Source organism: Rissa tridactyla, chromosome 3 (assembly GCF_028500815.1).
Source record: "Rissa tridactyla isolate bRisTri1 chromosome 3, bRisTri1.patW.cur.20221130, whole genome shotgun sequence".
NCBI lineage: Eukaryota > Metazoa > Chordata > Aves > Charadriiformes > Laridae > Rissa > Rissa tridactyla.
The window spans coordinates 90400217-90422606 of record NC_071468.1 but is presented as its reverse complement, the minus strand read 5'-3'; the positions used below and the strand labels follow the sequence as shown (position 1 = coordinate 90422606).

Below are 22390 nucleotides of genomic sequence, written 5' to 3'. Positions count from 1 at the left end.
TCAAAAGTAACTCAAAGGGATTTGTCATGTGTGGAGGCTGCATGAAAGGGGTTGATGGAGAAGCATATGTATAGACAAGATACGAAGTACTGGCAAAAGGGAAAGGTGGCAATGATGGACATGGGGAGGAAGAAGGGCTGTTAACAGTAGAGCGAGAAGTTTCACCTGGGTGATGGGAGCATCTGGAGAAGGATTGTGAAGTGGTCACTTTGGTAAGAACATTAGAAAGAATATTTTATAAAACCTGACAAGTAAAATACATACATATGGAAGAACATAATCTCAATTTCTAAAAAAAATATGTAATGAAGGTATGAGCAAGAGTGTTAAGAAAAAAGAGCTTGGACAAGAAAAAGGATTAAAAAGCAGACCAACTCAAAGAGGGGCCGGATGTGCAGTTGAGAGGTTTGAAAGACACATGCAGGCCTGCAATGCCTGCAGGCCTCTCTATTAATTCTTTTTATCCTTCTGGGCCATCTGCTGGGATAGAATTTGAAGATTTCAGACTTTTGTTCAGTGTTTCTCGATGCTGGGATGGCAATATGAAAATCCCCATGGAAGAAAAGAAAAACGCTTAAGGGGTAACGTGAAGACTTTTGTTTCCGCTACAGCTGTGATGGAACCGAGGGAGAGGTAAGGCCCTGCTCCGCGTCTGGTCGCCGGCACACCGTTACCAGCAGCGCCGACGAGAAGGGAGAAAACGCCCACTAACCCGGCTCGGGCACACAGCCGCAGAGCCACCCCGAATCCGGCCGCAGCCGCCCTGAGGGAACACCCGCCCTGAGGGAACACCCGCCCTGAGGGACCCGTCGCCGCTCACGGCCGAGGCCCGCGCCCAGCAGCCAGCCCTAACCGCCACGGCCCCCAAGGGCCTCAGCGCCGGCCGCTACCGCTATCGCGCACGCGCAGCAAACCCTCCCTTTCCCCTCCCACCCCTCCACCCACCGCAGGACGGCTTCTGATTGGCCCGCCCTCCACCCGCTGCTGGCCACTCAGGAAGCCCTCCCAGGACCCCGCCTCTTTAGAACACGCGCCGGCCGCGGCGGCCCCTGACAGCAGCGGTGATGGCGGCTGCGGCGGGCCTGGCGCTACGCCGGGTGCTGGCCTTCGGGACAGCGGCGGTCCCCCGCCGCGGCGCGGGGGGATTCTGGAGCCGCCTGGCACCACCGCTGCCGGCCGTGCCGCGCCGGTCCGCTGCTCACTTCGCTTTCCAACCGGACCCGGCGCCCAGCGCGTACGGTGAGAGCGGGGCCGGGCCGGGGTCCACCCCGCGGGCCGGGCTCGCCCTCGCTCTGCTGCCGTGTCCGCCCCGCTGCCGCCGCCTTCTTTAGGGAGGCCCCCGCCCGGCCGGGGTGGGAGGGAGGAAGGGAGAAGGGTGGGTACTTCCCGCCTTCGTCCCCTCGGGCCGCCCTGCCGCGCTGAGGCGCCGGCGGTGGCGGCGGGGCCGGGGCGTCCCCCCATCGCTGGGGGAGAGACCCCCGGTGGGGGCGGAGGCCTCCGGCTGGGCATGTTTCCTACGTTGTGTCCCCGTCGCTTCCACCCGCGGATTTTCCACGGAAGACTTGGGCTATGGGGGGATAAGGCCCCGCTGGGCCGCGGGCCGAGGCGCTTTACGCCTCTTCGGCGCTTCGCCGGTACCGCTCTGGGCGAAAGGGGGGCTGATGAAGTGTTTTTTGGGGGTCAGTGCAATAGTTGCAATAGGCCTACCCATCGTCTGCTCAGACCTGCAATCCCTCCCCCTGCCCCTCTCCTCTTTCAGCGGTAAAACTTCTCGCAGTAACTTATAGCAGTAACTTAATGACTTACATCCATTCCTGTTTGTTTATTGCCTGCCTAAGTCATGAATGTGGTAATAAACCTGTGATTAATAAAGACTGCTCTCTAGTGAAAGGTTTGAGGTAGTCCCTAGGATGACACGACTGAGGGTAAACACAGAGCAGTTGGAAATTAACAGCTCAGGATGAGAGTTGCTGTTTTGACTTTGTTTCTGGGATGCATCCCAGCAAATGACTAGTGTTGAGTTCTCCTGGAAGAATCCTGCCAGCTGCAGAGTAGCTGTTTCTCTCACGTGAACCACACATGTCTTCTAGAAAGGTTTTACTTAGTTGGATACCTTGGTCGTTAAATCAGAGAAAACTCTCATCCATTTCTGTTAGTCACGGGGAGACATAGGCATCCAGGGTGTTGCGGAGTGAAGCCTGTGTGCTGCAGGTCTCTGCTTGAGATCACAGTGAAGAAGACGGAGTGGAGCAGGCCAGTTTTTGTTGCCATTTATTAATAGAAAACTATTTCCCTTTGGTTTAAAATACACTTTGAAATTCTGTGAAAAATAGTTCAAGTAAAATAAACATGTGCCGATTATGATCTTGATATTGTTAAGATAATGCTTCTCCAACCCCACAGTTCAAATCTGAAGGGCACAATTAGTTTCTCCTTTCCCGTGAGGGCTGATACAGAGGCCTTCATTATAACCAAGGGCAGCAGGTCAGAACAGCCAATGTGAGGAGTTTCTGATGGTTGCTTGAATAATTTATACTGAAAGAATTGTATCTTGTGGAAAAGATAACATAAATACTAGTGTGGATGACTTGGGAAAGAGAGAAGCAACTGCTGTTCCCTAGCTTGCTTTCCCTTGAATTTGTAAATGTTGATTATTTGTAGCTTTTGTGTAATTTGAACAGTTCCCATAACTGTGCTACCAAGCACAAGAATGTGTAGGAATGCCACAACTCAGCTCTGGACTGGCATGACATGAGTCTTTAATAAAACATACTAATGTTAATTAATAATTTAGGAGGAAGGGAAGCTGAATGGTTATTGAGAGATACTGTAGCTACTGGAAACAATGTAGTTCTCATTCTGATTTCTAACACTTGTTCTCATGTTTGTCTGGGATCTTCACCTAAACATGGCACCATCACTTTTTTTTTCCTTTACATGCTGTATAGGTAGGTAGTATTCTCCTGGGCTGTGGCTCCTAGTCATGACTTAGACAGAGGCTTTGCTGGTTAAAGAGCTACCAAATGTCACCCAGTCAGTTTCTTATTCACTCAGTTTCAGATAAGGCATTATTTTATTTGCTTGGGGAATCTGAGTTGGTCACAGTAGTGGGGAGTGGGCTATTGTTCTGCTCCATCTTTGTTTTCAGGCCTGTTTGTTTTTCCTTGCAGTGTTGGAATGAATGAGGGCACTCAGGTAGCCTTTCTTGGTTTTAAAGGTTTTCTTTCAATCTGCGCTGCAGAAGATTTTAATACAGCAGTCTGGTGCATTTGTTTTACCCATTTTAAGTACAGCTGTTCAGCATCAAGTTTTCTTTCCTTGGAGTGTGGATTTGATGCTTCTGACACTAACTGCAGTTCATAAAGCAGGCCGGTGGTCTAGAAAACTTGTGATAATAATAGGTGTCTGTGAACAAAAAAGGCCGGAGCTTTAAGAAAAAAATAATCAAAGAATGATAAAGTAAGCTTAATGAGATCCGGTGAATCTTAGCAGAAAGGATCCCAATCCTCAAAACAATAATGCTTTACATCGGTTTTTCCTTTGAAAAACTGTTGTATTACTCGTTGTTCCTAGTGTTTGACTAAGCGTTGCAAAGCTGCGTTTGCTCTAGCTAAGAGCATAGTTTTGGAAAAATGGTTGAATGCAGGGTAGTAGAATTGTAGTCCTTGGGACTGCAAAGTATACCATGCTCAGTCCCATCTATTCCATAATTTAAGTTTACTCAGCAAATGAGTTGTGGGGACACCTAATAGGGATCTTGTTTATGACTGTTAACTGAGTTTTTAGTCATGTTTTGCACCAGTGTTTTCTAATGTACTTTGTGTTTTGAACCAAATCAGATGGCTAAACTACCACTTTCACACAGGGCAAACTCAGAAGATGAATCTCTTCCAATCCATAACAAGTGCCTTGGACAATGCTTTAGCCAAAGATCCGACTGCAGGTATACTATACTTGTTACTGTGCTTTGCTTTGTATAAATTGCATTTTGTTTTGCCTATTCGTGTGCAATATTAAATGCCTTTCTCGTGGCCTTTTAAAATATTCTAGTAACTTATTTCTATGCTTTGATCTCAAACAAAAGCTAAAAATGTGTTGTATTAATAATTAATGGATTATGTGATCTAAGATGCAGTTGTGTCTTCTGTATTAGCTGTGTGTATTTTGCTTGAAAGTTGGGACAGAAAGATATATTGCTTGACATGCTTCTGGTATTACTGATGCGAACTGTACTTAAGGGCATCCTGAATCCCACCAGTAAGTAAAGGAGTTTTTAAAATGTAAATCTTAGCTTTTAATTCCTTTAACTCTCTGTGTTCAAAAAGTGGTATTTTTTAGAGACTATTCCTTGCTCTGTCCATTCGCCCTTCTCTCCTTCTCTGCTTTCCAGCTTTACTGATATCTGTTCATTCTTGTGCATAGGCAATGTAAAATTTTCTGGGCTTTTGCGGTCTGGATAACCTATAACTTTGAAGAAGCTATTTCATCATAGCTTGATTTTAAATGGGTTATCCTAAATTCTTTTGCACAAAAGTATTTACTCCGCTTGTAATTCTTATACATGTCTGTTGCTTCTGTTGTCATAACAAAGGCATGATGATGACCAGATATCTGAAAGAGATGTTTAATGTCATTAGCGCAGCTGCAAAAGCTGTATGACCTTGTGTAACTTTTGGGATTTTGTTTTTAGTGTGTTAGTAACTCTTTTTGGCACTTGTTGAACCACTGCTCGATTAGTCTGACTAATCGTCTAATCTATTAGGACAAATTCCATGTTGTCTGTCCAGTGCTATGCCTGTGTAAATTCCCTCTCCATCTACAGCTGTGTTATAATCACTTTTATTAAATTAAGCTTAGGCAACTGAGGGTAAATTAGTGCCAAGAACAGATTTTAGTACCATTTCTGTAGAATCAGCCATATAAAAGTAAGCAGAATGTTAATCCAGCAGGAACTTAAACTCATAGATAATCTTCAGCCTTTTAGTTGCTCTAAGGTTGCAGTCTTGCTCCTCAGCTTTGCAGGGCTGGATCTTTGCAAAGCCTTTTGCAAGACCATGTTGGAGTTCTACAGTCCAGATATGTGAGTTGTCAGTGTCGCCCTGCTTACTGAATGAATTAGTACTTGCAGTAGAAAGCATGTCTTTTAGTTGTATGGGAATTGAGCATCTGTTGTTTACGCAGTGGAAATCCTCATGCTTATGTTGATGAGAATTAGAGTCTGTCCAGGAAAATATTTTCAGTGGCTGAACAGAATGAGTAAATCCGTGCAAGTTTGCTGATACCAGCATTAAATGATATTTTTTTTATCCCAGATGGCTCAAAAGTGAGTAGCCATATGGTAATGGAAAGGCTGTATGAAGATTTTAAGTACATAAAAAAATAAAACAAATTAATACTAAAAATTAATTAGAGAGATGGTCTGGGGACATACTTCAGTCATAAACTCCGTGACTACATTGGTGTTACATCATTATACAAGTTATTTTTCTTTAAGTGGTGTCATTAATATGATTGTGAGAAGTGTGCTAACCCCTTCTAGTACTTCTGATCAGAAACATATTTCATTTAAATAAAAATAATATTTGAAAGGCAAAGAGGCTAACTCATTATTTTGTGTCCTTTAGATTATAGAGAGTATTGAGGAACTTGTGATTTCTCAGAACTGACCCCACTTCATGCAAACTGCTATTGGTGATACTGCTGCACATCCCTTACATGCTTAAAAAAATTGAAGTGGGCAATACTTGTTTCTGTCAATTATATAACACAACTTTTAAGAAAAATTAGACATCATCATTCCATTAATTCAAAGAACCGCCCCCGCGGCACCCCCCTTCCCCCCAGTTAGCTGATATGAAGCTAAATGTTAAAGGCAATTACTTTTAGTGATAAAACTTTATTGGCTACATCACCCACACTGTAGGGATAGTAGTGTTAAATACTGAGAGTTGTCCCGGTTATTAGATATCCATCTTTTCTGTAGAGGAGTTCTCCTGAAGTCACTTTTCGGGGATCTGGCAAGTATGTTTGGAGAAGGTTTGGAACTTCATGTTCGATTGGTATTTCAAAGAAAACTTCAATTTGACATTTTTCAAAACACTGTGTTTACTGAAATCTGTGGATGAAGAATGCAAATGGTTACCAGTGGAATGGATAATTTCACTGACTCTCTAGTGATTGAATATAATTTTTTCTTGGAATTGCTTTTATTCGTTTAGATTTAGTTCTTGTAATAATATAGCATATATAAGAAAAATAGATGATGTAATGAAAGCATAGCTGAATCAGTTTCATGAATTCTGTTTTGAGACATAGTTGTGTTGCTGTTCTGATTCCTTATTAACCTTGGTTCTTTATTTGTTATAGTTAGAGTGTGCATGAGAAATGCTTAGTAAAATGACATTTTAGGTGCTACTTATGTTAGTGTCTCATATAAAAACATTTGAATCCTATTGGAGCGGGTCCAGCGGAGAGCCACGAAGATGATCAGAGGGCTGGAGCACCTATGCTATGAGGACAGGCTGAGAGAATTGGGGTTGCTCAGCCTGGAGAAGAGAAGGCTCCAGGCAGACCTTATAGTACCTAAAAGGGGCCTGCAGGAGAGATGGGGAGGGAGCGTTTATCAGGGAGTCTAGCGATTGAACAAGGGGTAACGGTTTTAAACTGAAAGAGGGTAGATTTAGATTAGATGTTAGGAAGAAATTCTTTACTGTGAGGGTGGTGAGGCACTGAAACAGGTTGTCCAGAGAAGCTGTGGATGCCCCGTTCCTGGAAGTGTGAATGGATGTGGGGCTTTGAGCAACCTGGTCTAGTGGGAGGCATCCCTGCTTATGGCAGGGGAGTTGGAACTAGATGATCTTTAAAGTCCCTTCCAACCCAAACCATTCTGTGATCCTATGTTTATTGAAAATAAGATGCATTGGAGTAACATTAGCCACCTCTACTGTTCTTATTTTTCAGTAGTGTTTGGTGAAGATGTGGCCTTTGGTGGAGTTTTCAGGTGTACAGTTGGCTTGCGAGACAAATATGGTAAGTTAAATTTTAACCCTGACATTATCTTCATATTAACATCTCTGTTCTTTTGTACCCCTCTATAGTTTGTGGGAGAAGAGAAGAACACACGGGAGAGTCCTTGTAAATGGACTCCTGTTTTCTTTTCTTTCCTTGGAAACAGAAAAAGTTTTCAACATGTTACCAGTTATGTAAGTTTTCAAAGCTTTCAAAACCTGTTGACATAATTTCACGAGTCTTCTATTTCTTCAGCTAACTTTGTCAATGTAACTACATTTTTTTTGAACTGCAGTTGGACCAGATTTATCAGCTGGGAGTCCTGGTGGACAGTAAGTTGACCATGAGCCAGCAATGTGCCCTTGTGGCCAAGAAGGCCAATGGTCTCCCGGTGTGCATTAAAAGAATGTGGCCAGCAGGTCGAGGGAGGTCATCCTCTCCCTCTACTCTGCCCTGGTGAGGGCAGAGTACTGTGTCCAGTTCTGGGCTCACCAGTTCAAGAAAGACAGGGAACTACTGGAGAGGGTCCAGTGGAGGGCTACAAAGATGATCAAGGGACTGGAGCACCTCTCTTATGACGAAAGGCTGAGAGACCTGGGTCTGTTCAGCCTGGAGAAGAGACAACTGAGAGGGGATCTCATCAATGCTTATAAATATCTAAAGGGCAGGTGTCAAGAGGATGGCACCAGACTCTTTTCAGTGGTGCCCAGTGACAGGGCAAGGGGCAATAGGCACAAACTGGAACAGAGGAAATTCCATCTGAACGTGAGGAAAAACTTCTTTACTTTGAGGGTGACAGAGCACTGGAACAGGCTGCCCAGAGAGGTGGTGGAGTCTCCTTCTCTGGAGATATTCAGAGCCCCCCTGGATGCATTCCTGTCCAGCCTGCTCTAGGTGAACCTGCTCTGGCAGGGGGGTTGGACTGGATGATCTCTGAAGGTCCCTTCCAACCCCTATCATTCTGTGATCATTGGGGCCCCATTTAATTACTGTAATCAAATTAAAGCCTCTTAGCAACAATACATGGTGATGCTTTTTTGGTCCTATCTGTAAAGAACTGCAAAGGAATTACATTAAAATGGATTTAAACTGTTTGTTAAAGATAGTATTTTCTAGAATGGACTTGAAAGCCAATATAGAAATGATGCGTTATAGCTATGCTTGCGCTTCATCTAGAACATGATTGGTTTACTTGTTTGGGAGACTCATGTGAAGATATTCAGAGAAATGGTACAACCTTTGTCACAAAAAATCTTGGAAGTAGCCTTTATCACTAGATAGGAAAAACAGGTTTGCAAAAGTATATGAAAAATAAGTTGGTACTTAATCATCTCCTACCTCAGACTGTTGATGTGAGTTTAGTGGAAGAAAAAAAATAGTTACTTGCAGAAACTTTTTAATTTTTGTTGAAAACTTATTTTTTAAGTAAGTTTTAAATAGGGAAGTTCTTTAAAACTTGCAGGAGCTTTTAAAAATTTCTTGTGTGATCTGTGATTTAAATTAATCCGTATATTGTGTTCATTTTGGAAGAAACTTAGTTCTGCTATTTTTGGGGGACAGCCTTCCTGCAGCTGAGTATCAGCGGCTTCCAAGAAAGCTGAGGGGAAGGAAAAGACTTTCAGTCTGTATGTTGTTGCACAAGCATCTAAGTGTCATGTTCACAATTCTTGGTGCATACAGTTTAACCACCTAGTTGGTGTTACCTGGTTGGCAAATCTAGAGGACTTTTCAAAGTCCTTCATTGTTTTTCCAGTTAAATTTCTTCTTTGGTTATCCATTTGGTGTGGTTTCATTTAGTACCCATTTTGCTGCGAGAAGTATTGCTACTGGAATGCTAAAAAAGAGTCAGTGTTTCATGTATGACGTGCTAGGTAGTACATAGCAGTTTACAGGTCTTGGAAACTGGTTGTGGATACGGTAATCTGATAGTTTTTAGTTTGGCAGTCATTGTCTGCCCCACTGGACTATTAAACAGAAGAAGAGGTTATAAAGTGTTAGGTTTCAGGAGCTTGCTTACTTCAAGGCACAAAGATGACTGGGATCACTTGCAGCCAGTGATTAAATCTATTCCATTTTCCTCATCTGTAGGAGATGAGTTACTGCCAATCTTGGAGACCACCAAGATCCACTTTTTTGAGCGAACCGAAAATGGAGAGAGGAAACTTTTAAGAAATTTTAGAAACATAACCATATTTTGTTGCCTTGTTTCTCTGCTTCAATTATTATATGGATGTTTTCTTGCTCTGTGGTTTGTACGTTAATGTTCAAATAGTTTGGATAGGACTTGTATTAGCAATGGTGCTGCCTGTTGAGACTGAGTCAGAGTTCTGTAACTCTGCTGTGATATGTTGATTCTATTTACTAGACTTCATGTGAAAATGAAGCCTCTGAGACAACAGTCAGTTGCTGGAAACATGGGCAACAGAAGACTTCATTTGGGAAATAAGCAACAGGAGCAGATGGCTCCGTAAGCAACCTTCTCGTTTTTAGGGAATATCTCCAGTTTAAAAGACAAAAGGAAGAAACTTTATATTGTTAGGGTGTTGCTTTGAGGGTCACTTGTTGGTTTTCTTTGATGTGAGAAAGTCATATAATGGCATGAAGGAAAGATGACACAGGTAACTTGGCTTCTTTCTTCACTAATAGTGAAATACTTTAGAAAACAGGCAGTGGCTGAAGAAGGAAGGACAAAGATGAACTAGAGTATGTTCTGAAAAATATAAGGCTGAGGAGAACCAGGAAAGACTGAAAACACAAAAATTGAAGGAATCCAGAATTTTGAGAGAGGTGGCTGTCTGTCAGTGTTCTCTTAGAGATTAAATAAACTCTCGATGCAGTGCTTGTTTTATGCAAAGGCTAGAGTTCATGTAAAATAAGGAGGAATTCCAGACAGAATTGACGAACAAGCAATCTCATGGATCTTACCTCTACAAGGAAGATTACATATGTTTAATGACCCTTCTTTCTCCATTTTCCTCCTGCATTTAGCATAAAAATAATAATAGGAGATGCAAGTGATATAATATTAGGGGTTTTTTTTGTATATGTTGATGTAAAATATGAAGGAATGAATATTGTTTTCCCCTCTCCTGGAAGAGAGAGGTCTCTTCCCCCCCCCCTTATATAATCAAAATCGCTAGGTGGCAGTCTATGCCTATAAGTAGTTATTTTGATACCAATTGATAGTTCCTTTTTAAGCACTTTTATAGGGGTCTAGGTCTAAATATCGCCCAACAGTAGAGTAAGGAGAATTTAGTATATTAATACTCAGTAGTAGTACTATACAGATGTTGGTTGCTATCCAGACTGTTACTGAAGTCTCTCTGGAGAGCAAAAGAGAAGAAATTTGCTTTTAGAATAAATCTGTCATAAAATCTAAAACCTTTTTTGCCAGGAAAGCCATTTAAGCCTGAGTGTAGAGTAATGTTGTGATATAAACACAGCTAGAGGCTTATGTAAAAGAAGTCAAGCTCATTGACTTTGTAAGGAAATAAATCCTAATTTTTGATCAGTTGAATTTTTTACATGCTACAAGGAATTTTGTTTGAAAATGTTTAACTGAGGAATCATATGTAAACAAGTCAGTATGTGGAAGTTTCTTTTCCACCATAACCATGATTTAGGATAGCATGTTTGTTCCTATTTATCTTATCTCAACATCTGAAATAGATGATTCCAGTTTTGTGGCATCGGGTTGCTGGCATCACCCTATTGGTTTTAGTATGTTTTGCATGAACTGAATGCTTAGAAATCTATTGCTGTATAATCCTCTGTCCTAAAAAGGAGTAGACTCCTTGTGATTTTTATGTGGAGAATTCTTTTCAGATAAGGGAAGGGCAATAAGTCTTATACATTTTTTTTTTTTCCTTTGTCCCCTCCCTCTGGTCTTGCACACTGGAAGGCATATTCTTGTTTTATTTCTTGTTTCCTTCCCCATCACCTGCTACCAGGTTTTTGATTATCACAGTTTTTAATTATTTTTTTCTTATAAAAAGAGAAGTACATTATTTTGGTCTTTTGAAGAAAATGCTGTCTGAATGAAATAGCTGTACATTTGTCTTTAAGTCTGCAGATGGATTTGAAACAGTGATCTTGGAATGTGAATACATGTGTCCAATTGCTCTGCCTAAAGTGTGAAATAAAGTTGCAGCATGTAAAGATCGGTATCATCCACATGACAAAAATACAGAGGGGATCAGAGGTAGGGATTAGATGACAGGAGGTAAAGAAATGGGAGGAAAAAAGCAGAGGATAAGGTAAAAATGGAGAAAGTGGATAGAAGTAAAGACAAAGAAGCAAGAATAGTAGAAATGGTGATTGACAAGGAAGGCTGCTGAGAAGAATGCCAGAGCAAGGTGGGGTTTTTTTGATAACTCCAAAAAAATCCATCTAGCCTACTGTGGCCAAAAATGACAATTTTGAGATTATATAAATGGGGGAGTGAAGTATACATAATACTTGTCTTGCTGCTGACCTCCGAACACTTACAGCTTGAGGGCTTCCTTATCTAGAAGTGCCTCTGTGTAGTCATCAGCCTCAGTAGAGATTTGTCTTTAATACCATTCTGGTCTACACTTAAAGGAAGGCTCTAATGCGTACTTACTGCCATGTCAAAAGTCTGTCCTTAGTGACGGTAAGGATAAAGTGCCTTCTGATTATTTCAAAGCTTGATATGCTGAGAATGTGGAATAGGATCAGTCCTTGCTCAGAACTCTGAGAATCCAAGAGAAGTAAGGTTGGCTTGGCAGTCTTTCCCTATAGCAGTGCTTTGGGGAGACAAAGATTTTCTTGGTTTATGCGTTCGCTTTTATAGATGAGATTTGGGTAGGTGTTAGAAAACAAATCTAGAAGAATTGGAAGAATTTAAAAAATTGGAATCTTAGATCGAGTTATTGTCTGTGTTTCTTGTCATCTCAAAAAGTACTATGCATCTTTAGTAACTGATGTCTCTGTGCTAACAAATATTTATGTCCAGGCTTTCCAATACTACAGCTGATTGTAGGTCTTCTCAGTTACATGCAGATGTCTCGCACGGATGTGGGTATTTGTATGTATGCATTTGGATAACAAGTTTCAGTGAAGTTATGTTTCACTCAGAAGCTGGGAAGTTATTATGGTTGTCAAAAGGTTTACGCTGTAGAGAGGAAAGTTGACCTAGTAAGGAAACATGAAAGTCCAGACTTTAGTTTTTCTTGTTGCTAAGGTATCATGCAAGTTTGGATGGCCAGGGAACTAGCAGTTTCACTTTAGAACAGGAATGGTGTTTGAGCTTTATGTCTCTTTAACTAAGCAGATTGCACTTCATTTTAGAATCATAGAATTGCCTAGCTTGGAAGGGACTTTTCAGATCATGGAGTCCAACCATCAACCTAACTCTGACAAAACCCATCGCTAAACCATATCTCTAAGCACTAAGTCTACAGGTCTCTTAAATACGTCCAGGGATGGTGACTCAGCCGCTTCCCTGGGAAGCCTGTTCTGGTGCTTAATAACCCTTTCAGTGTAAAAATTTTTCCTAATATCAAATCTAAACCTCACCTGGTGCCACTTCAGGGCACTTGCTCTCATCCTATCACTTGTTATTTGAGAGAAGAGAACCTCCTTACCTCCTTTCAGGTAGTTGTAGAGAGTGATAAGGTCTCCCCTCAGTCGTCTTTTCTCCAGGCTGAACAAGCCCAATTCCCTCAGACGCTCCTCATAAGACTTGTTTTCCAGACTCCTCACCAGCTTTGTTGCCCTTCTCTGAACACACTCCAGCACCTCAGTGTCTTTCTTGTAGTGAGAGGCCCAAAACAGAACACAGTTTATTTTTTATTTGTTTTTTATTTGAGGTGCAGGCTCACCAGTGCTGAGTACAGGGGCACAATCGCTCCCCTAGTCCTGCTGGCCACACTATTCCTGATAACAGGCTGGGCATGCTGTTGGCCTTCTTGGCCACCTGGGCACACTGCTGGGTCATATTCAGCCGTCAGTTGACCAACACCCCCAGGTCCATTTCCACTGGGCAGCTCTCCAGCCGCTCTTCCCCAGGCCTGTAGTGCTGCATGGGGTTGTTGTGATCCAAGTGCAGGACCTGGCACTTGCCCTTGTTGAATCTCATACTATTGTCCTTGGCCCATTGATCCAATGTGTTTTGATCCCTCTGTACGGCCTTCCTACCCTCAAGCAGATCAACACTCCTAGCCAACTTGGTGTTGTCTGCAAACTTACTGAGGGTGCACTTGATCCCCTGCAGCCTGAATTCACAGCAGCCTGAATTTCTTTTTCATGGCATGTCTTTCTGTTTGCCACCAAGGGAGTCTAGGTGACTGCTTCAGTTAGGTTCCTACTATTTGGATGCCAGATTAGATTACCTTCTAAGTGTTTGAACTTTTAGAAATTACTTTTGGACTGAAAGAGTAGTGTAAATGAGGTTTTTTACTTTTCAGTAGGGAATTCTCAAATAATGACATATTAGTTCCCTTGCAACTATTTGGAAATATGGGTATAATGTGAATACTTTGAATGGGAATTTTTATTTCAAAGATTCCCTCAGCTCCTGGAGGATGCCACTGTGGTGTCTCCCACCAGAAGTGAGTGCTTGCCCAGGGCAGAAGAGACTTGGCTTCAGTTCTGTCCCTCAGGAGTTCTGAAGTTACTCCCAAAAGAGCTGACTGTGATATCAAAGCTGTTATCTGTGGAGATGCAGCAGAAATGGTTTTGTCAGCAGTTGTTCTTTTGAACTGTTTAGGAATGAATTTGTCTCTTGCTCATGTGATTCATTTGTCGCTGTTTGGGACCCTCTGTGTGATAGTAGGGTGAACAAGAGGCAGATAGGTTTCCTCCTTTCTGGATTGATGTCCCATCACCGGTTGGAGGGTCTTTCACTCACGGCTTTTATTTTTGTCTGTTCTGGTTTCTTTTAGCTGTTTTGGTCTCTGTTATTGCTGTCGTCCTATTTTTGTTTGTCAGTGCTTACAGAGATGTACTGCCCCACAGCAGCTGATAGTACTCTCTACAAAGTCAGTTAGAACAAAATGCTTTTCATAAGGTTTCTGTGTAACATTTCTACTATGTTCTGGAGTGATGTTTGCTGCCTTTATTGGCAGTGTGGTGTTGACTGCCAGTTTGTGGTATGCTTTAGTGCCTAAGTCCTCACTGTCGTACTGCTGCGCAGCCAGTAATTGCTTCTTTTCCGGGTGGATGCTTCATAAAATGAAACTCAGTAAGAGCAACTGTGTGTCACTCTTATATGTAGGATAAAACAAAATCAATCTCAGATCACTTCTTTTCATGGGCATTCTGAATTACATAAATGACTAGAGACATTCATACATGCAGATAGTAGTAAATGAGGAATAAGCAGCTTCAATTTTTTTTCCTCCTTACTCATTTTTCGTAGCTAAAATAGATTTCCTCACACGGAATAGAAAGGGTGCAATAAGTACGCACATATAAGTTGAAATGTAATTATTTTCTTTCCCTATTGTGTTCAAACATATAGGCATATTTTATAAATAGTCCTTCCTATGTTTAATTATTTTGATGCAGCTAGAAGTCTAGATAAAGTTGGCAGGATTTTTTCATTCTTCCAAACCATATAAAAAAAAAAAAGTGTGAAATGGATGGGGAACAGATTTCTAAACAGTAATTAGTGCCTGTTCAATCAGTCCAGGATGCTTTCTTGCAAATTGGAAGAAGAAAAGGAAAATCAAGAGAAGGAACAACACTTGTATTGAATCCTGTGAGAGTGGGGGGAGTTGAATCAAAGATTTCCCTTGTGTAAAGTTTCAAACACATCAAAAAGCAAGTGGCTGAACTGCATATGAAACCACAGTTATTGCAAGAAAATAACTTCCTTATGTAGGATGACCTAGCCTCACTAGCAATCAGCTGGATGCTTTAAAAATTATTTTATTTATCACTTCCATATTTATTTTCCCCTACTTTCTGCCTGCCTTACAGAATTAGATTTCTGAAACACAGGGTATGTTTTGGGACACATCAGCTGGCAAAGGCTGTTCTTAGCCTTCTTGCTTTCCTACACACATGGTCCCAGTACAGGATTATTCTTATGGTTTGCAGCTTTTTTTTATATTGATCTACTTTCTCTGGATTCTGATTGGGCTACTGAAGGATATGGGCCATCCAAAACTGGATACATTACTCTGATTCTTACTCTGTAAAACCTGGTTTCTTACAGCTTTCTGTTGATATGTCTCACGATAATGCTAGCTTGTCTTGCAGCAGTAATGTTTATTTCCAGTGTCTGATCCACTATAATCCCTGGTTGTTATTCTGTAGACCTTGTGTCTAAGGTGTAAACACCTGTGAGTTTTCAGAGAATGCTTCATTCTGAGTGAGTCATTTGTTTATAGTCCAGTAAAGTAATTCAGGAGACTTTGTTTATTTGGCCAGTAGATGACTGTACCTAGGCATGCCCAAGGGACATGAGGCTTTCTAAAATTGTGGTAGTCATTCTTTGAAGAAAAGTATCTACTTGAAAACAGTATTGTTTTATGAGCTTGAGCTGTAGAAATCTCCTGAAGACAAGTGCTGTGTTTAAATGAAATACCTATGGGGGAAAACATGGGTGAGAAGATAAGGTTGTCCCCAGGTTGTTATGGTATTTGGTGCAGTTTCTTGGCTAAGATTTGGATATGCTTACAAAAATTGCTTCATGTCCTGACAGCTTTTAGTAGCATGAAATAACGAGAGAACGTTTTGAAGCTGAGCTAATAGAGGTAGACATAGTGTGTTTTTTAAAAAAAACCTAGTAATTTGTTTTCAAATTATTTTATGGATTTTGGAATATTTATGTTGAAATCTTTTTTGTTAGTGATTTCAGGAAACTGTTTATTGCAGAGTCTTCACAGCACGTCATTGGTGAGGGAGCAGAGATCTGTCAATGGAGGTTCTGGGTGTGTTCTCATGGTGCCAAGCATTACAGTGCCAGGGCAAGAAGTACAGAAACACAATTTGGATGGACTGGTTGGGGCCTGTAATGCAGCGTATTAGGGTAGTGTGTTCTGCCTCCTGGAAATTACTAGTGGTTGGGTATTACTTCAACAGGTGGGGAGACACTCTGGGGTTTTTCTATGTTTTTTTTTAATCAGTAATCATGAGTTCTTTTGCATGCTTTAAGAACATAGCAGCATGCTGTTGTAGGGAGGAGAAAAACTCAGCCTAAAGTAGAATAAGAAATAAGTGTTAGGGATTTGTTATATAAACAGATAGATAGAAAATGTTAGCTTGATGCTTCAGAAGCAGACTGTGAGCTTGTTGAAGCACTGTGCTTTCCCTTTCATGTAGGTGCTGGTTCTTCTGAACATAGCGCATGTGGTAGAATGAAGTAGTTCAGAATTTTTGACATGGCAGACTTAAGCTGAGAGTGGAGCAAATGACTAGTTTTTGTATATAGATTGAGTAAAATGTAAGTGGTCTGGAGTTTAGTTATCCTTGTTTCTTTGTGGATGGATTTAAGTAAGTGCAGAATTCTGCAGCTTGCTTGCATGATTCTTCCAGAGCAGTTTGGCAAGATCTGGATTTTGTTCTGATTTATATAAATGTCTTTGAACAGTAACATCTGGAGAACGTTTTCCAGGCTCATTACACAATAGTACATTTTGTTCATTTTCATCTTAAATAGTCATTTCTTTTCCTAACATTTACGGTTAGAAAAAAGGAAAAGTTATTTGAGAACTTGATAAAATGTAGTATGTCACTTTACACTGTGTCTGTGGGATATTTATATAAATCAGTCTGTGTCAGAGCTAAATAGAATTTATTTTAGTTTTGGTTTTATTTTTTTTAATTGTTATGATAGTGTGCCTGGTGTAAAACCAATATTTTATTATGTTTCTTTTTATATGTTGTAAAACTGTTTGAGGGAAAGATAAGGCATATACTTAAGAAAGCTGTTCTAATGCATTTTTAAGATATTTCAAGATACGTTGTTGGCCAAAAAAGTATGCGGTGCTGAACTCCATAAAAATGGAATTTTACACTTCAGAAAATACTTGCAGTGAAACATTTAAAAGTAATATTTTAGTAATATAGTGTCAAGGAGGATGAAACTTCATGTATTAAAGACATGAGATGGAATCTGGGCATAACTAGTATTCACAGTTTGTATTAATACCAGGTCTGCAAGCACAGTTCATTTACCTTGTTTAAGATGTCACTCTTTATGCCTTTACTATTTCTTAGGTGGAATTTAGTGATTCTCAGTTTCCTTGGTTAGTCCTGTGATCAGTATGACCTCCGATTCATTTGTACTCGTCAGGTGGGACTTATTTAGTATGTCCGCTGTTTCTTCTGCCTCTGAGGCTGGTGATAAGAGTGTGGTAATTATCACCACTTCAGTTTAAGAAGGTGCTGCAGACTTTATTACAGGGAGTAGAACACTCAGAGTTTTCTTGGAAGTTAATTTGCTAGAAGCCTAGAAGGGCCCAAAGGGTCAAGACTACGACCCCAGTCCAGTCGATTGTCTAAGCAGCTTTGCAACAGAAGCACTTTGAGAAGCAAGTTAATTTTAATTTAACTTGATTCAGAGCCATCTTCCAGTGACCAGGCTGACATAACACGCTTGTCATTTATTATAAAAGATCTCCTTTCTTTCTAACTTGTAGAAACATTAAATCCTCAAAACCTGGCAAGGAGTTTTCATGCTTGTACGGAAGCACCAAGTATAGATCAATTTTATTGATTTTTCTCATGCGCATGCTTTGCATTATCAAGGGACAGGCTTGGTTACAAGGGAGATTCATAAGATGATTTTCATTACTGCGGATTACTGGTCATTCAGCACTTTGTTCCCGAGTACTTCTTTAGCAGCATTAAATCCTTGTTGGGAATAGTTGCTTCACAATTTAGGGTAGATCCATCATGCTTCAAATTAACTATAAACTATTTCTACACTACTGACACTGAGGAATGTGGGAGAGGGTGCCTTGTATTTGACACCGTTTTGCTTATTCCTGAGTTTGTCATCCAGATAGTGTACCCAGCCTATTACAGCAGAATTTTCATTAACATGTTGTAATACTTAGCTTTGGTAACTGTTATGTATTTTCCTGTTGGATCTCTTGTCATGTCATGTAATGTTTCAGATAGTTTGAAAATGCATGGAACTGACCTAAGTCTCTTAAATAAAGCTGATATATTGTCCCTTGGTTATACCCACATGTAAGTGCTTGATATATGTCAATTTTTGCAAATAAGCGTTCTGTCATCTGATACAGCTTCGCATGTTTAACTTTATAGTCAGTTATGCTTTTCTGCAAGTGTGCTTCTCACACAGCGAAATGTTTTTGTTGTTGAGCGAGGAATGTTATTAATCATAGCTGGAAGAACACTTGAAAGCCTTGGTGCAGTTAGGCATCGTGCTTTTTTTTCTTTAGGCTGATACAACTGGGTGTAGGAGCCAGCTGATCAGAAGGAGTTCAGTGTGGAGTGGGCTACCTGCATAGTCATCAGGAAAAAGGAATTCTGGTGAGCAGATCTGCCACTGTGATGTGAGCTGCTTACTGAATATTTTTCTAACACTGTGGAGCTGAATCAGTACTATTTTATCAATGTCATGAAATGCTTCCATCAGCAGCGCAGGTACAGGCATAAAAAGTTTGGGCAGTCAGCATGTAACCCTGCTTGGGGCTGTTAATGAATCATAGAATAATAAGGGTTGGAAGGAAAAGACCTTGAAGGTCATCTGGTCCGAACCGGTACTCAACATAGAGCCAGTTTAGGTTGTTTGTGGTCTTGTCCAGGTCAGTTTTGAATATGTCCAAGGAAGGAGCTTGTACAACTTGGGCAGCTTGTTCCAGCGTTTGACTGCTGTCATAGTGAGGGTTTTTTTCCCTCTTGTATAATTAGTTTCCCTTTTTGCATCATTCTTTCACCTATCGCTGTGTACCTGCAAAAAATCCAATCTTCCCCCTTGCTTGTGCTACTGCTTGGCTGCTTTTTCATCATGGAAGGATTAAATGCAAGTTAACTGTCTTTCAAAGCTACACCATTATGCCATATGCATTAACCTCCCCTGACCCCTCCTGTTCCCACTTCTTTGAGAAAGGGAGATAATTAGATAGTATATTTTCATAATTCTTGTTTATTCTTTAGCTTTTGGTGGGATGCTACTTTGTTACAAATGACAGGAAGTCTGAAGCTGGGGAGATGGCCAGAAAAGCAAGTTTTTCCTATTTGCTTTAGGAAGGTGTAGCTGTTTATAAATAAATTTTCCTGGCTCCTCCCTCATTCAGAGGGCTGTAAGCCTGTCAATTGAATAAATGCTTAATGTTATGTTCGTGCTGTGAACAACTTTAAGAATTCACTAAGTTTTTCCTAGACAGCGCAGATTATGAGAATTCATAGATAATGGGGGGGTTACTCCCAGTCCATGGTAATGTTTTCTTTGTACTGCAGCAGTTCTTCTGCCTCTGATATTGTTACTGAGAGTGCGGGTTAAATGAAAATGCAATAAACGTGCTTTTCTCCTAAGGGAATCTTGGGGAAGAGGAGGTGAAAGTGCAGATTTAATTTATGGAGCTCTTGGAAGAAAAAATGCACCATCTTGAGTAAGAGAATGATGTGTTGAGAACACTTTAAGCTAGAACTGCTAGTTCAAATATTCATGTCTATTCAAATGTAGGAATGCCTTGGCATTAGTAACTGGGAAAGACTTAAAAGGAAAACTTACCCTTCAGCTATTTTTAATTTCCAGTTTACTTGAATTACTCTTCAGAAGTGTTGGTTATGTCAATGGAATAAATGATAAACTTGTGAGGAATTCCTGTTCTTACCAGTTACCTGTCAGAACAGGTGTCCTTTTCTTTGGGCAATACTGCAGTGATTAGTGCTTCAGAAGGATCCATTTTTTGTGCAAGTGATTTTTTTTTTTTTTTTTTCCCCCTCCACTGGCCCCCAAATGAAGCTTAATTAAGACTCCTGTAAACAAGTGAAACTGAGTAAGACAGACTTGTCTATCATTTGACCTCTATAAAACTTCTGTCTAGAATAAGTCGGGTTCTTTGTTGCAGGGCAGAGTGGGATAGTGGATTTTGCAGCAGCAGGAGAGGAAGCAGCTAATTTAGTTTAGTGCATGCCAGTGTCCATTTTGGCCCTGTTCTCGGTCACTCACAGATTTCTGAAGTACTTTTTTTTTTTTTTTTTTGGCTGATACATGTATCTTATTGCCATAATGTGACTTTTTGGAATATATAAGGAAAAAGTGTTGGCAATCTGCCATGGAATTAGTTGCTAATAAATCAAAATTTGAATGAATCTTTAATTCAGTGTGGCTAAATGTTGAACTTCTTTAGAAAGCATAGGCTGCATATACACAGTGATTGTTTTGTGTGTGAGGATATATTTGTTTCTCCTACAACAGACCTCACTCATTGCACTTGACTTGAGGCTTTAAATTGACTTAAGTGAGGGTTGAGACCTGGCTGCTGAGCCGTGTAGTTGGCTAAGGCAGGCCAGAGGTATGTCTGAGTCCTTGAAGCCTGCTGTGAATGTCTGGGCGCACACAAATAGTCTTGGCTCAGACTGTGCAACTCTCGTAGGATACAGAATTGGGGAAGAACAGGAGAGGAGTAAAGCTCAATTCTGTAAACTCCATTATTCTACACACAGTAGGTAAAATTCATCATAAGAAGTTAAAGCTATTTGCATAGGAAATCCTTTTCATGTCATGTAATTACTTTTTATCTGTTAGGTGTGTGAAATGATCTATTATTGGGCAACTCTGGAAAAAGCAGCTTTTCAAATGGCATGGAACGTTAGTGTGCAAAGATGCCAGAGGGGAGATGTAAATCATCTCTGTGTCTGTGAGACTGAAGCCTTGCTTTGGGCAAGTAGATTTGAAGTTTGCATATTCAGCTGGAAGGCTAATGTGTTTTTACCGGTATTCACTATAGAGGAACAGTGGCCATTGCACGTCCTTTTTTAAAGTTGAAGAACTGTGACTAGGATATCAACAGAAGAAGTGGTTGAACAAATTGATTAAAATTAATAAGAAATTACTGGAACTGTTTCATGTTTACCCAGGAGCTCTAAAAGAGCTGAATATGAATTTACCAAACTGTGATGTGTGCCCGCTCTGACATGGAAATGGAAATGGCAAGTGTCACCAATTGTAGAACAGGGATTAAAAGGGATTGTGGGACCAAGAAAGTCTGAATGCTGGATAGATTGTGCTAAATTATGTTAAGGAATAGAATTAGTAGACTTATGTAGATGTACATCTACCGAAACTCCTAGATATTCTAGGATTAGAACAGGTCTTTAAAGGCAAGACCGATTTGAAATCAGTCATTTCTATTTGAATTTTCTACACAGTCCTGAGTGAGTAGCAAAGAGGCTAATCTCCTGGGACTTCCTTTTCTTGCTGGTCCTCTCTTTCTTCACATGCATTTGTGATTCAGTTGAGGACAGAACATATTTAGCTTGTTGGAGTCTTCTGTTTGGCTTCTAATGGAAGTTTTAAGTGGAAGCTAATGAGATGATGGGGACAAATAAAATGCTGCCCAGGTATATTGTTAATACCACTCAGTACTGACAAGTTTTAAGATGCCTTTTTTTAACTCAAGTGATGTAGAAGTATCTTAAAAACAAACCCTCCTCTGACCAAGTCACCAGCAGTACTCCTTAAACGACTCAAATTGTCCAAAGGCTTTTAGAGTGATGTGAAATTACTCAGAGTTAGAGCCTTGGGTGGTGTGTTAACATCATAGGAGATTTGATATTGTTTGACTGTTTCATTTTTTAAATTAAATTAAGACAGGAACATGTTTCATTGCAGATACTGAAATCTGAAATACTTTTTTCCTGATGGCTTGGAACAAATAAAGATGAAGCAGGCCAAAACATTAATGCAGAATAATCGGCTACATATGTCTGTAAACATGTTCTGTTAGGTTGCTATGAAACTTTTTATTGTTGGAGGATGAGAAGATGACTGTAAGACTGTCTTAAAGCAGTTGCCCCTCAGACTTAGGGTTAGTGGTAATTTGAACATTTGTGGGGTACTTAACTCTTTGTTCCGAAAATCACAAAGATCAATCTTTTTTTATTTAAGTGAAAATAGATCGGGGAGGATGAAGTAATTGTTTAAAAACTGCATTTAATCAAATACTACTTTTTCCTTAATGCTTTTAATCTTTTCAGATTTACTTTGTTAGGCAGCACTTCTAGTGTATTTAGTTTCACTTGTTTAACGTGCATCTAATCTTCTTCCTGAGTTTTGGGGATGGAGAGATGAGAAGAATCACCCTTTTTTTCACATAGCCCCGTTTGCCACATTGCTTCCTTTGCTACTTGGAAAAGGGCACCAACCTGTTCAGATGGCTGAGACAAGGGATGTTTATAAAGCGGGCAGGTTAATTGAAATGGACACCAGGGT

General features: G+C 40.5%; 1 protein-coding gene across 2 annotated transcripts in view; it reads left to right on the top strand.

Annotated features, from left to right (window-relative positions):
* Positions 1-1022: 1022 nt before the first annotated feature.
* BCKDHB (branched chain keto acid dehydrogenase E1 subunit beta) overlaps positions 1023-22390 on the top strand; it is a 129570-nt gene continuing 108202 nt past the window's right edge. Inside the window, exons 1-3 of one of the 2 annotated variants that reach the window (XM_054194497.1) lie at positions 1023-1239; positions 3866-3943; positions 6964-7029. In XM_054194497.1, the coding sequence (XP_054050472.1) occupies positions 1065-1239; positions 3866-3943; positions 6964-7029 (319 nt within the window). In that variant the 5' untranslated portion in view covers positions 1023-1064. Of the gene's footprint in view, positions 1240-3865; positions 3944-6960; positions 7030-22390 lie in introns of both variants that reach the window. The other variant, XM_054194496.1, reaches the window with a different exon arrangement.